Below are 16,365 nucleotides of genomic sequence, written 5' to 3'. Positions count from 1 at the left end.
AAATTCTTAGTACTATTTTTTTTTAATTAAGTTTATGTGTGCGTATCTGTGTGTGGTGCGTGCACATGAGTGGAGGTGGCACAGAAGCTAGAAGTGGGTGCCTAACCCTGGGGCTAGAGTTACAGGAGGTTGTAAATGTCCAGCGTGGAGAGGGAGTTCCTACCTCACACTATGCTGCTTGACACTGTACACTGCGACAGTAGGTTTCTGAATTTTTGTTGTGTTCTTGCGGTGCTGCAGATGGAATTCAAGGCCTCATGGTAGGCAAGTTGACCATCTCTGAGCTGCACACCCTGACTCTGCAAGCATTTTTACGGGGTTTCATTCTGACCTCTCCATTTTAAAGAGCTGAAAACCCTACACACTAGATAGTGCATACACGGCACAGTGGGCGCTACCTGACAGGAATGTATAGGTTTTAAAACAGTCAAGGAGACACCGAAGACAGCACACAACCCCAAGTGTGAACATTCCCTTCACTCTGTCTGTACAACGCGGCACAAAAATAGGGAGTTTCTCAGGCAGACAGAGACACTATTAACAGAAGAAGGGAGAAAGAGTCAACATATGTGAAGGGATCTTGGGGTTCTCTGGTAGGTGGGAAATGTTAGCATTCCTTCTAGGGTCCACCCCACAGTTACTTGGCAACAGCCAGGTATGGCTGGCATACTATAAAAGGGGTTATTTGCCCCTTCCTCTCTCTCCTACTCTCTTATTCTCTCTGACTCTCTTCTCTCCCTGACCCCTTTCTCCCCCTCTCCACATCTCCCCTCCACACTCTCCAGTGTTCCCAGGTGGCCTCTCCTCTCTCTGTCTCTCTCTCTGTCTCTCTCTCTGTCTCTCTCTCTGTATCTTTCTCTCTCTCATTGTCTCTATCTCTCTGTGTCTCTATGTCTCTGTCTCTCTGTCTCTGTCTGTCTGTCTGTCACTCTTCCCTTCCCAACTGTTGTTTCTCATGCTCTAAATAAAGTCTATTCTATACTAACCCGTCCTATGGCTAGTGCATCGGGGGAAGAGATGTGTCGGCGTGGGCCCTGCCGAGGCACCCCCCTCACCTCATCATACCTGGCTCTATCAAACATATCCTGCTCCTTTCTTAAAATAAAACACAACAGAAAGCCTATATAGAACAATGACCATTTCCTGGTGACTGGTGGATCTTCCTCCTTCATATGCCCAAAGTTTTCAATAGTTATGGGGTATTCTCTATACTACGTATTTCATCATGTACTGGAAAGGAGGAATAAAAGCTAATGTCATTTGAATTACTTTAAATATACTCTAGGATAAAGATGGGAGATACGTGCATGTGAACACACACACACACACACACACACACACACACACACACACAAGATTAGGCTTCTAGAGCCAAGCTGAAGAAGCTGGTAGCTCTAGATGAAAGCAGATAAGCTTTATCAGTTACATTAGGGTAATAACCACCTTCTTCTGACATCACCGTGGCCTTAAACCACCCATAATTCATAGCTGTATGGTGATATAACTGTCCATGAGTGAAATCACAATTCATATATCCTTTTTCAGAAGTAACATTGCATCCAAACACACTTTTGGCCAGAGAATGAGTTCAAAACAATTAAAGCACAGCAGCTCACACTGCACTACATTACATCAATAAATGAGTGATGTATCTTTGACTGATGAATGCAGAGTTAGGTAACCCCTGTGTATGTGGCATGTCTGTTTGAAGCCTGAAGTCTAATTTCAATATAAATTTAACTACAGCATCATTACCATCATAAAAATAGTTTATTAAACATTACAATGTATACAGCCTTGATTGAGAAAAGCTAATGTGTTTGTTCTAACCATAATCAATGGATTTGGGACCTTTAAGGTAAAAGGCAGTCAGGTAACTAGGCTGAGTCTTCAAATGCTTCATTTTAAGATAAAGTAAATGGTTGTCGACACTGAGGTATCCAATTAAATCCTTGTCTGTTTGTGAATAAGCTCTTAGGGATCAACAACATAGAATCTCTGGCAGCTGACACATAGTATGGCTGAAAGCTCCTATTCCACCAGCTTGAAGAGAAGTCCTAGGGGCTATGTCTGTCTGTCTACTATCTATAGAGAGAGAGAAGGATTGGAGGGAGAGAGGAAGACAGAAGTGGAATCTATCTATCTATCTATCTATCTATCTATCTATCTATCTATGTGTCTATCATCTATCTAAATCCATCCATTTAACTATCATCTATCTATCTATCTATCTATCTATCTATCTATCTATCTATCTATCTATCTATCTATCTATCTATCTATCTAATCATCTATCTAAATCCATCCATTTATCTATCATCTGTCTGTCTGTCTATCTATCTATAGACATAAAGAGGGAAAGGAGGGAGAGAGGAAGAAGTGGAATCTATATATTATCTGTCTGTCCATCCATGCACCCATCTATCTGTACATCTGTCCATCCATCTATCCATCAATCTATAGAAATGTTCCTTTTCTATCAGTCATTCTGCTGTAGTCACCATTTATCTGAAGAAGATTCATTTCAAGATCCCCCAGTGAGTCTCTAAAATTACAAACAATACTGAACTCTATTTCCACATACATATGATTTATTTCTGTTCATAAATTAAGCAGAGTAAGAATTATCAACAGTAACTGTTGATGAGAGAATAACTAACCCAATATTCTACAATAAAAGTTACATGAATGTGGTCCTTTTCTTTTTCAAACTGTAATGCTGTCAGTCACCCCTCTGTGATGACGTGAGATGACACAACAGCTATTAGAGGAGAAGAGAGATGTAGGCCCTGGGGTAGAACATCAGACTATTAGGGAAGGGCAGATTGAAGAAACCCTGCAATACCCTGACAGTTGACCTGAGAACCAAACAGCTATCTAGTTACTGTGGGGAGGAAGCATATGCCGTATTGATACTTTGAACAAAGAAAAAACCGAATCCTGGGTTACAGTATGGAACTGGACTGCTTAGAGCAACACACAGTTTAAAACACACAAGTTGCTTATTTGAGGGACCTTTGTATTTAACATGTTTGGGCAGTGAGTGATTGAGATTAAAGACAGTAATACCCTGGATGCAATGAACAATTTCGGGTCTTTCTTGGGAAATGCCTGTATGTCTAAACTAAACCCTTTACTGCCATGAAGATGACATACGCTCCCCCCCGCCCCCCCTGCCCCGTAGCCACCCTCAGCCGAGAAGGTTCAACACTGTGACAGAAGCCTTCGTACCTGAGGATCCGGGGCGTCGTCATTAGCCTCTGTCACGGTTACGTGTTTGTCAGTGTTTTCATCATCTTGTTCGATTGCTTGAAAAAAATAAAGAAAAACACACATGGCGTCACAAGAAAGTGTCTCAGGAAGGTTTTTCCAGATAACAATGTGTCAGGAAAAAACAATGCTAGATCCATAAAATGCGGATACAGCCCAGCGGGTCATACTGGGCATTCCTCGTGGACCCTGTGCCACCTACTAAGTCAACAGCAGCAGGAATGTTAACTTCAGTCCTCTCCGGCCCACCACATGCTCACGCCATTCCTTTAGTGTTACACTTCAACTCTGGGGCACAGGCCAGCGTGTTAACTCATTTTCACTGAGAGAAGTGTTTTCTAAAATAATTCTTTTAAATGAAAGATTGAACCAGGGGCTTCACATTCTACCCCTTAGCTATAATCACAGGTCACCCAGTCTTTCACTCTTTTTAAAAGTTGAACCAGCATCTCGCTGAAGTTATCGAAGCCTTATACACTGGATTCTGCTGCCTCAACTTCACAAGTAGCTGTGACTGTAAACCCCGTCTGTCTTTCCTCTTTCTCTGTTTTTCTCTTTGTCTCTGTGTGTATGTGTGTGTCTCTCTCTCTCTCTGTGTATGTGTGTGTGTGTGCTCGTGTGTGTATATGTATGTGTGTGTGTATATGTATGTGTGTGTATGTGTCTGTGTGTGTATGTGTCTGTGTGTGCTCGTGTATGTGTGTGTGTGTGTGTGTGTGTGCGCGTGCGAGTGTCACTGGTATTCTGGGTAGCAAGATAAATGTCTTATTACAAAAGAAACAATACTCTATGGCTGAGTTGACAAACTTAGCACATTGTCACCACAAGATTCCAAGCTCTAGACTCTTGGGTCCACTTCTCCCTTTCCTCAGTGCTTCTTGTCAAATGTTTTATTGCTCTTTCCTCATGGCCACAACAACCTCCTACACAAAGCCCTCATTCCAGCCTCTTATTTATTTGATCCAGAGTGGTGCAACTGCTAAAGTAATCAGTCTCAAATAATATAAATCCAAGTGCCAAGTTCTGGCCTTATCTTAGAAGTCTACTCATTACTGAAGGGATTCCTCCCACTTTCCAGCTTCCTTGGACTCTCTATTCTCACACAGATTATATATATATATATATACACACATATACACCCATACATACACACACACATACACACACATATACATACATATATCTAACTCAACTCTGACCAAAGCTTGGTGACCGGACAGCTTTTTGGTGTGTATATCTGTTTAGTTGAAAACACGAGTGTACTGAGTACATGCTATATGCCTGGCACTGGAGTTATTCTCACAGACAGACAGATAAGCCCCACAAGTATGAGAAACAGTCACCTACACCTACACAACAATAAATATAAGATGAAGTGAGGGCAGAGGAGGTGGCTAAGTGGAAAAAGCCTTTTGCCACCAAGCCTAGGACCGGAGTGGGGTTCCTGCAGTTTGTTGTTTGATTTCCACAGGAGTGTCATGGCAAAACAGCCTTCCCCCTGACACACACACACACACACACACACACACACACACACACTAAATAAATACATAAATAAATGCAATCTTTTAACTAAGATTCCCATATTCATCAGGGAACAGGTAGCAGATCCACTTGGGAGATCACATGACCCAGGGGCCATGGGTGAGTCAGACTGACGGCTGAGCCAACCACCCATGGCAGGACCCAGTGATACCTGACGAATCCGGAGATGGTACAGTACAGAACGCAATAAATTTAGACTAAAGCCAAAGAACAAGGTGGCCACTGAGGAATTTCTAACATTTGTTGCGGATGCTCTTACATTCTGTTTGGTGGACGGTGAGAGATATCATAGCAGCAAGTGGGGACAGAGAGACCAGTCAGGTCTCAGTTACAGGGACCTTCCCTAGAAATGGGATGATGTAGGCCAGGGAGGCAGCAAAAAGATATACATGGAGGATTCAGTCTGTAGTCTTAGACAGAATGGATTCCACCTGATAATGACCTAAATGTGGGAAGAGGTGCAGGAAAGAGATGATGGAAATTCAGCAGTCAGTGACGGTCTTAGCCGATCTTAGCAGAGTCTTGTGGATGCCACACCATGCCTCCTCCTCTCCTTTCCATCTGAAGGATGACAAATGCCTACAACCTCAGGCCTTAATGGCACTCATGGACTCATAATCTGTGGACTTATCAATATTATGCTTTCTGCTGGGCAGTTTTTAGAATAATCATTTCACCCGCTTTTGCTTTTGTCTGACTTTTGTGCCTGCTATGGGATTCTTACCATCAAGCCCGCCTGTAGTGCTCTGCATACAGTATGGCCTTGTAAAAGCAAACTCTTCCCCAACTTCACTATAATCAACAGACCCAAAGAAACCAAATAACAAGGAAGGCCCAAGGTGGATGACTGAGTCTTTCTCAGAAGGAGAAACAAAATAAATATTGGAGGTTGGTTGATGGAAGGAGGGAACTGGGTAGAAGTGGGGCAGGGAGTGGGGTTAGAGGGAGAGATCATACGTAGGGAGAGCAGGGAAGAGAGAAAAGAAATCAGAGGCAGTGTGTGGGGACAATGTCTAGGACATAGCAGAGACCTGGGATGGGGAGAGGGCTCCAGAGGGTTTATGGGGGCAACTCTAGCTGAGACTCCTAGCAGTGGGGAATATGAAGTGATCCTGCCTATAGCCAGGCAGGATTCTCAGTGGAGGGATAAGGACAGCAACCCACTCACAAAACCTTTGACCTAAAATGTATCCTGCCTACAAGATGTACAGGGACAAAAAAACAGCAGAGACTGAGGGAGTGGCCAACCAATAACTGCCCCAAATTAAGACCTATTCTAAAGGCAAGAACCAATCCCCAACACTATTAATGATACTCTGCTATGCTTACAGACAAGAACCTAGCATAACTATCCTCAAAGAGGCTCCACCCAACAGCCAATGGAAAGAGATGCAGAGACTCATACCCAAATGTTAGATAGCGCTTAGGAAGACTTATGGTAAGAACTCTTACCCTGGGAGCAAACTAAGACAGCATGAATGGAAGCTTCCTTTACATGAGGACACAGTTCTTGGGAAATTTTGATTTACTTATTTTCTTTAATTCTTTGAACCTTTATTCTAGATTAATAACTAAGAAAATTAAAACTTTGGAGTATTTTGACCAATAAAGTCATGCTTTTTAAAAAATCATGTTTCTGGGGCCTCGGTGTTTTGTTTTTTTTTTTTTGTTGTTGTTGTTTTGTTTTGTTTTTTTCTCATCTGAGTCAACTAAGATACAGACCATTAAGATTCATTGACTATTTTTTTAAAGTCAGACAGAGTTAATATTGATTTTTTTTAAAAAAGTGTGTGTATTATACACACACACACACACACACACACACACACGCACACACGCACACACGCACATGCACACATACACAAACAGTTCTTTTGGGGTGAGTGGTTCAAGAGAGGGTTTCTCTGTTTAACAACCCTAGCTATCCTGGAATTTGCTTTGTAGACCAGGCTGGCCTCCAATTGACAAAGATCCAGCTGCCTCTGCCTCTCTGCTGGGGTTAAAGGTATATAGATTAGCAAACATGCAAACAGAAAGCTTGTTCTCAGCACCAATACAGCATTCCTTTACTCTCATTTATTCATCCATTCTTTCATATTGGGAATTGATCTTAGGGCCTTCTTTACCATGTCTCTTTATCATCAATATCACATTTATTCTCGTATCTTTAAAGATGTCAACTATCTACTGTCTGGTAATGCAATTAAACAACGGAAGTTAGAAAAATGGGCAAAGCAAGTAACTTACCGAAAGGGCAGCCAGAGTGTATCTACATCTAAATGCCAGAGGATAAAGAAAAAGGGAATATCCTAGTCCAGCATATAAATAATCTTAGTTTAAAAAATCTACATGGAATAATCATAACGTTCAGGGTGCATTTAGCCCGTGGTCCACACACGTCACAGGAACAAAACGTATTTATTCTGAGCTTTTAAGGAGTGTGCTCACCACTGAAATCATGCACCCGAAACAAGTAGTTGGAACATTCTAGAGATCCTACAGTGCATGTATATTAATGTCGAAGAATACATTAGGAGAGAACTTCTCTCTCTTTTCTCCTGACAGTGAGGTTAAATCCACGAGGAGGAGGGGGTAGGTTGTTTAGATTCTAGGCTCAATTTTTTCTTATCTGATCAAATAAGGGAAGGCTGAGGGAGAGTTTCTGTACAAATATTGATTCTGGGACGGTGCCTTCCAGCAGGACACGTACACAGGAATGACACTTCTGGGACCAGGGAGGCTAGAGGCCCTGCCTTCTGCCAACACAAACCACCCCCTTATCTCTCCGCACACAGAATCTAAAAGCAAGACACAGCCTTTGAAAATAACTCTTGGCATAACAAAAACACAAGTAGAAGACCCAGAGTATGCACTTTGAGTAGTGAACGTTAGAGGCCACATGAGAACTAACAGTATGTGTGAACTACTTAGCACTAATTCACATAAGAGTATTTAGTTTAAATGTGCCTATTTGTAAATTAGTCAGGAGGGATCCAGAGCTAGAGCTGATAGCTCCCAAGGCTCTTCCTGGCCTGCTGTGATAGCACTTTGTTTTTTTTTTTTCCTACTAACTTGTCTTTTAGATTATCATGCATGAGTATTGTGCTTATATCATTCTCAACCTTCCCTGATCTCCCTCAATCCCCTTCCATGTGTCCCCTAACTCCTTTTCGAATTCATGACCTCTTCACTTTCTTACACACATATGCACACACACACAAACACACAAACATTACACAAACATACACATACATATACATACAGACACATATATGCACACATACATATACTCAGACACAGAAATACATACACATATACATACACACACATTCATACACATACACAGAGACACATACATAAACGCACATATGTACATATACACATGTACACACATTCATCTACATACATGCATACACATATACACATGCACATACACATTCATACATATATACACAGACACATATACACATAGACACATGTACACAGAGACACACACACATACACATGCACACATATTCATATACATACATACACATACATATACACACCTACACATGCACACACACATTCATACACATACACAGAGACACATACAGACATACATGTGTACATTTACACATGCATACACATTCATATACACACACATACATACACATGTACACACATACACATGCACACACATTCATACATATATACACACAGACACATATACATATAGACACATGCACAGAGAGACACATGCACACACATTCATACACATACACATATACATATAGACACATATCATATGCATGCACATATTCATACACATACACGCATACACACCCATGTACACACACAGACACAGATACATACATACATACATACATACATACATACATACAATTTATGAGTCCATCTAATATTGCTTGTATTTATGTGTGTATGGCTGACCATTTGGGATGCACCCATCTGAGGGTCATCCCTAGAGAAAGCCAATTCTCTTTGTTTATCTCACATACAATATAAACACAGCAGTTGCAGATTGCCTGAAGCGCTTCCTCTTAGATAGGGGTTTGTGATGCTTCCCGCATCCACATTGGCGTGTTGATTGGTGTTTTCATAATGTAATGACGTGAGGAAACGGGACCCATGCATTGTGAGTGGAATCACAAACTGGAGGAGCCACTGTGGAGATCAGTAAGTGTGACGCAGCCACTCCACTCCTGAGCATATGCCCAAAGGACCAGATAGCCTACTCTACAGCTCTGTGCTCTGCCGTGCTCACTACCGCTCTACTTGAACTATCCAGGAAATGGAAACAGTCCAAACGCCCTTCAGCTGAGGAATGGACACTGAAGATGCAGTACCTAGACGTGGTTGTGTCTATATGGGCTGTCAGAAGAAATCTGAAATCACAATCTGTGAGCGAGCAGAGAGAACTGGGAACAGTATGGAAGTGATGTGATCTGGGCCCAGAAAGGCAGTGCTGCCTCTCCTCAGGAACGAGCGCTGGCTGGCTTGTGTCCTTTCTTCCTTCCTTCCTTTCTTCCTTCCTTCCTTCCTTCCTTCCTTCCTTCCTTCCTTTCTTCCTTCCTTCCTTTCTTCCTTCCTTTCTTTCTTCCTTTCAAGTTTGCCTTTTAATGTATATAAGCGTTTTGTCTACATACATGTATATGTGCCACATGCACGGCTGGTGTTCTTGGAGGCCCGAAAAGGGTGTCATGTACCCTGGAACTAGAGCTATACACAGTTGTGAGCCACTATATAGGTGATGGGGACCCAGCCAATGCTCTCTATACAAGCAGCCATTGCTCTTAAGCACTGATCCATCTCCCCAGCCCCACGGAACATTTCTCTCCTAATAACTTACTATGATAGCTGTTAAGGAAAGTCTCCTAGTGACTCCACTAATATTACTTAAACCAGAAGTATAATGATAGCTTTTTGTCTTTTAAATTTTACTTAATTTTTATTTGATGCAGAGTCATGTTGCATTACCTTAGCTGGCCCAGTATTTCCTATGCAGCTCAGGCTGGCCCAGCACTTCCTATGTAGCCCAGGCTGGCCTCTGAATCAGAGCAGTGCTCCTGCTTTATCTCCCTGATGCTGTGATTGCAGTGTCCTTCTCAACAACTTTGTAATGTAAGACCTATACTCACATGGAGCACCTGCACACAGTGGTTAGTGCACCTGCACATAGGTAGTACACCTGCACACAACTGTAGTACACCTGCACACAACTTAGTGCACCTGCACACAGTGGTAGTGCACATGCATATAACTTAGTGCACCTGCACACAGTGGTAGTGCATATGCATACAACTGTAGCACACCTGCACACAAGGGTAGTGCACCTGCACACAGCGGTAGTACACCTGCACACAGTGGTTAGTGCACCTGCACACAGTGGTAGTGCACCTGCACACAGCGGTAGTGCTCCTGCACACAGCGGTAGTGCGCCTGCACACAGTGATAGTGCACCTGCACACAGTGATAGTGCACCTGCACACAGTGGTAGTGCACCTGCACACAGAGGTAGTGCACCTGCACACAGTGATAGTGCGCCTGCACACAGTGGTAGTGCTCCTGCACACAGTGGTAGTGCACCTGCACACAGTGATAGTGCACCTGCACACAGTGGTAGGGCACCTGCACACAGTGATAGTGTGCCTGCACATATAGCTGACATGCTTCTTTTAAAATCAATCAGACTGTGTCTTTTCCCAAAGACATTTACAAGTCAATGAAAACTTTTCCTACAGATAGAAATTCAGCCTTTCAAGTCACATGTGAATGGTCAGCAAAGATAATTCAGGAAAATAAGTTACTGGGCACTTTGCAAAGACTTTAGGATGTGGCAACAGAAGGATCCCTTCTTATTTGACATTTCCTCTTAGAAGGAAGGTCCTTTCATAAAGGGTCTCACTGGACAGTAAGGCTACTAAGGAGCTAGACAAGTACTGACAGCATCTGTATGGATGAGGAAACATCCAGGGAGGCCCCACTCTAGGCTGCAGGTGTGGCTACCTTTATCTGTGGCCCAGCTACAAAGGCAGCAGTACTGGCCAAACTGCTCACCAACTGGTCCTTTCTTGGTGTTTTGTTTTTCTGAGACTGTCTGACCTTAGCTCAAGCCATCCTCTTGCCTCTATTTCCTAAGTGCTGGGTTTATTGGCCAGTGATACCACACATGACTGATGTTAATCTGAGAATGGACTCCCTTTCAATCTTGCCCTCTTCGGTGAAATAGGACAGAATGTAGCAGAAAAAAAAATAGAAAAAGAGAGGTTATGTTTAAAATGTATTAGAACTGATATTTTTCACAGATGGGAGCATGATGTGTATGGAATGGAGTCAGGGTCCATTTCTTTGTGTTCTGTGGGCTGTGGACATTAAAATGTTAGGCAAACAGTGCATAGTTTCCAACCACAGGAGGCAGGACCCAGTTCCTCTTTATGTAAATAATGAGCTGTTGTTTTGTACCATCCTGCAGAGGGCTCATAATATTGTTTTAAGGAGGCCCTCCACAACACGCCCTGCACATTCAGCAAGGAACTCTCTCTCTCTGGGTGAAGCAGCAGGGTAGCCAGCTGCACCAACACGGGCACGTGTAGCCAACACATTGACACCCGATTCCAAATGCTTAGATCCCTTCTTATCCATAAAAACAAGAGAAGCAGCCACAGACCTTTACTGCAGCAGTGACCATGTTTATTCTAGTGTTGAAATTTGAAAATCAGGGATCAGTATTGGCAGCCTAGTTTCTCCACATGGCATAGTATTATTTCAGTCTGGATACACACACACACACACACACACACACACACACACACACACACACACACACACACACAGGTTCTGGATACACACACACACACACACACACACACACACACACACACACACACACACACAGGTGCTAGCCAGCGATCACCTGCCACACGTCTAACCAATAGTTTTCTCTCTGGCCTGATCTGTTCAGCCTGTAACCCCCTTCTTGAGTCCTTTCATCATCCTGCAGGCCTGCCCTGGCCTCTCCTCTCCCTTTATCTCGTTCTTTAGTAATCATATCTGCTCCTGTGGTTTCAGTTTTCACCACAATGCGGGTTATTCACCAATCTGGGTTTCTATCTGTCTTGCCCTGTGCGGCCCAGGCCCACGTTGTCAATCATACACTGAATCCCTGCGTTTTCATACAACAGGACATCAGCGATGGGCAAACTCCTACAGCAGGTGTAGGGGCACAGCCCTTGTCCTCAGGAGTGAGCTACTTCATAAGGCAGAAGGACACTGAGATCTGGGTTACACGCACTGCCTTTGCACTGTGATCTTGGTGAGATCTCGGGGAGTGGAACCTTTATGAGGTTAGACTGGATGTGGGTCACTTAGGCTACTACGGCCTGCCCTTGAAGGATATAGCAGGACTCCAGCCTTCCCCTTCTTCTCCCTCCTAGCTCCTGGACAGAAGTAAGCAATTTCCCTGTTTCGTAAACTTCCACCATGATGAACCGCCCCACAATCAATTGGCAGTGGAGCCAACTGATCATGACTGAAACCTCAAAAACCTATGGACTAAACTGAGCCCTTTGTCTTTCTAAGTTAACTTCAGTGACAGAAAACTGACTGCCAAAGGCCCGAGGAACGCAGAGGCCATTTTACAGCGTCCGAAGGAATATGAACGAGGTGAAATGCAGTCCTTATAACAAATGTGCGCCACTCAAGATTTTGGCACGTGATGACCTCTCAGTGTGGAAGCTTCCACTAGCTTTTCCCACCTCCCTCTGTAGGATCTGGGCCGCGGTGCCCAGCCCCTGGTGACAGGCTAATAACCATGCCTTTTCATGCCAGCACCTTAAATATCTACTCAGCACCTATGCAGTAGGCAAGTGAGGAACTGAGTTTCCACTGACAAAAGGGTATATTATCACACCTTGGAACTTACCATTTTTCCTTTCTTTTTTTTTTTGAATCACCTAATTTAGTAGTTTTGTCAAAAAAATTTTAAAAAGGTACCTTCTTTAAAAAAATATTGAGATGATAAAACTATACTTGCATGCATGGTTTTCTGATACCCTTGTCTGACATGGTTTCTGAGAGTTAAATTACATTCATGTAAAAAAAAAAATCATGTCCAAACTACGGAACATGCTGTGTGCGATTTGGTCCCATAATGACCACCAACCATCCCCATGCTGGCAAGACTGGAGCTGCCTCACGGCTCTCAACCAACGCAGTTCCTGATGACATACGGTGCAGCAGACAGAGTTTGGACATTTCCTGTGGGTAAGGCCTATCCTTGTCCAAAGCAGGCTCCACTCGCATGGCAACAACCACATGCTTCTTTGTGCAGAGGTCCATTTGAAGAGAGAAGGTGCTCTCCCTATCCCCGTGAGGTGGTAGAGCAGATAGAGGCCTGGCCTGATTCCTTCATCCCTTCAGCCTGACTCCATGCACTCTTAGACTATCCTCACTTAACAGATGAAGAAGCTTAGCCCCAAGAGGATAAATCGCCCCAGAATGGTGCAGGGAACCAGTGAAGGAGACAGTCTATTGCTGAAAATGAGTAACAATGAGGCTAGACATAAAGGAAACAAGGGAGTAGGGTGAGTTGGGTTGGGTACCGCCAGTGGTCTAAACGAGAATGGACCTGAACTATCTACCAAGAGTTTAAGTTGTAAAAATTAAAGCTATAATGACCTAATCTTTTTTTAAGTGCCCCTACCCCAAACCCTCCCCCTGCCTCTTGAACCACAGATTCAGTTAGACCAGATGAATGCATGTTGCATGGCTTTCCAGCACAGGCAGGCAGAAGTCTCCCAGAATCGGTCAAGACAATACTGGGCAGAGAGGAGACTTAAGCAGCGTTTGCTGGGGCCAGCAGCACATCCCGCACGTGCTCTGCGCTCTGCACACTTGACCGGCAGAGTCCCAGCTCCAAGCACAGCTCTCTTGCTAACTGTTTTGTTCACTTGGTTCTAAGGTATTACATCTTTGTCTCTCTGCCAAGACTCCTATAACTACCTTCTTTTTTTACTTTGTAAGAGGTTTTTTTTTTTTTTTTTAACAATGTTTATTTCTAAGATGTATTAAGTCCAGTTAATGGAAGCTATTCAACGGAAAAAAAGATAATGTCCCTAGAAGAAAGAGTATTACATGCCAGGCTCTTAATGAGAGCATAAATATTTACCCCATTTGCCAGACCAATAAAGAAGTAATCTGTACCCAATCCATGTAAATAACCTATTTCCTTGCTATGTTTACCAGAACGTGCACTAGAGAAAAGAAGGGTTGGGAGTTTTTGTTAATAACTCAGGCTTCATTCAACTTTTATAAAAGAACAAGAGTCAAGCAGCCCCGAGTTACAAATTTTCTTTTAAATTTTTCTTGAGAGGCAGAACACTTGAGGCTTTCTGAAGTGCCTTTCAAGGATGTGCTCTGGTCAGGGGACAGACGGAGGCCAATCTGCTATAATCTCATGGTGCAGGAGACAGCCAGATATGATTCTGAGACACTGTAAAGTGCCCATTCATTTTAAAAGATCCTAGAGCACTCTATCACTCTATATAATTTCTCCCCGGGATTAAACTCTCAAAGATTTATCTCAGCTAGTAAAAGAAAGACGATTTCTAGGCCTAAGTATGACAGCACAAAGCAATGTACTTTATGCTATTCCATTTACCCGCCAACAAGGCCCAGGGGTGTACGCTTTGAGTTCCATTTCACAGAATAAGAAATGAGCCTCTGGAAATCACTAAGTCACACTGCCCGGAGCTGGGGCCCCCTGGATTGCTCTCCACAGCTACATAACCATGCCTTCAAGACAGCAAGCTAGAAGCCAAGCATGTGAGATCTCCATCGCACCCCCTGGTTAACTAAGGGGTTATCCACATTATCCACATTAGCATATATTAATTGTATAACATAACTGTCATTATACTTTACACGCAGATAAATAATATGCCGGCTATATTCGATTTCCTATTATCCTTTGTGCTTTAAAGGTCTGTTTGTTTATCATGCATACAGTATTCTGCCTGCATGGAAGAAGACGGCATTGGATCCCCATTACAGATGGTTGTGAGTCACCATGTGGTGGCTGGGAATTGAACTCAGGACCTCTGGAAGAACAGCCAGCGCTCTTAACCTCCCAGCCATCTCTCCAGCCACCTGTTAACCCTTTCTTATCTCTCCTCCCTTCCCTCTGGTCCTCGTCTCAGTCCTCCTTTTATTTTTGTGTCTAGATTGCACATATGAGAAAAGGCATGTATGTGTATTACATATACACAGTATTCTGCCTGCTTTGTGCCTAAAATGGCGGAAGAGGGCATCAGAACCCAGATCTGCATATGAGGAAAGGCACCTATATCACCCCTGTCCTTCTCGACGTGAGTGTCTCTACTTGTATGCACTTCCTTTCATATTATTATTTTTTTTACTGTTTGAGATGTTCATAATCCATATACTGTACTTTGATTAAACACACGCCCATTCCCTCCCCAATCCTCACAACCACTTTCCCTCCCAACTTCATGGGCCCTTTTTAAAAACCTGCGGAATCCACTTGACGCTTCCCGTGTACATGGGGTACACATCCACTAGAGCATGGGTAACCTCTTGGTGGTGGCATCACTGAAGTGAAGAGGGTCTCCTCCTCCCAGTAGCCATCGGTTGCTAAGAGCTTCCCAACAGGAGCAAGACTTCACCAGCCCCTCCTGCTACACGTGCTAGAATTTTTGTTGGTTTGATCGCCTAATAAGCCTTCATGGCCTTCATGTGCAACTGACGAAGCCAGAAAATCCCATTTCTTCCACTCACTGATTCTGGTGCTTATAATCTCGATGCCCCCTCTTCCGCAATAACCCCTGATCCCCGAGGGTGTGATTTTAGAAATACCATTTCAAGCCAACCATCCCAGTCTCTTGTTTTTGATAGGCTAAGCAGTTTTAAGTTTCCATATTAATCACCGTCTACTGCAAAAACGAGCTTCTCTGGTAAGGTTTGAGAGATGTACTAATCTATAGGCATCAAGATAAGAACTCAGTTTAATACTATGCCCATTTAGCAGAATAATAGGGCTAAATTCTTCCCTAGCATTGAGACATGGGTTTTGGCTCACTTAATGGTAGCAGGCATGAGTTCGGTCTTACGAGTGGGATTTGAATCCAGTTTAAAAAAAAAATTGGTTGATAATTCCCACAGCAGAAGTGCCAGTTTGCACCAGCGGGCATAGCATTATTCTATGTTTCTTTATGGTGTGTGTGTGTGTGTGTGTGTGTGTGTGCGCGCGCGCATATCTGTGTGTCTGTGTATGTGTGTGTTGTATGTGTGTGTGCTGTGTATGTGCATGTGTCCTGTATGTGCATTTGTGGTGTATGTGTGTATGTGTGGTGTATGTATGTGAGTGCATATCTGTGTGTCTGTGTGTGTATGTTTTCTCACATTTCTTTATTCATCTATTGATGAGAATTTGAACCTGGCTCTATAATAAGGCTACCATAAATAATACAGCGATAAACATATATGCATAAGCACCTCCTAAGTAAGCTGACTCAGCGTCCCTATGGTATA

At 43.3% G+C, this 16,365-nt stretch overlaps 1 protein-coding gene across 1 annotated transcript in view; it reads right to left on the bottom strand.

Moving 5' to 3' along the window:
* Rapgef5 (Rap guanine nucleotide exchange factor 5) overlaps nt 1-16,365 on the bottom strand; it is a 235,007-nt gene that overhangs the window by 118,438 nt on the left and 100,204 nt on the right. The window contains 1 exon segment of the mRNA NM_001395143.1: nt 3,232-3,308. Coding sequence (NP_001382072.1) covers nt 3,232-3,308 — 77 coding nt within the window.

The sequence above is a fragment of the Rattus norvegicus genome, chromosome 6 (genome assembly GCF_021556685.1).
Source record: "Rattus norvegicus strain SHRSP/BbbUtx chromosome 6, alternate assembly SHRSP_T2T, whole genome shotgun sequence".
NCBI lineage: Eukaryota > Metazoa > Chordata > Mammalia > Rodentia > Muridae > Rattus > Rattus norvegicus.
Note: the sequence above shows the minus strand (reverse complement) of the source record. Positions and strands in the feature narration are given on the sequence as shown.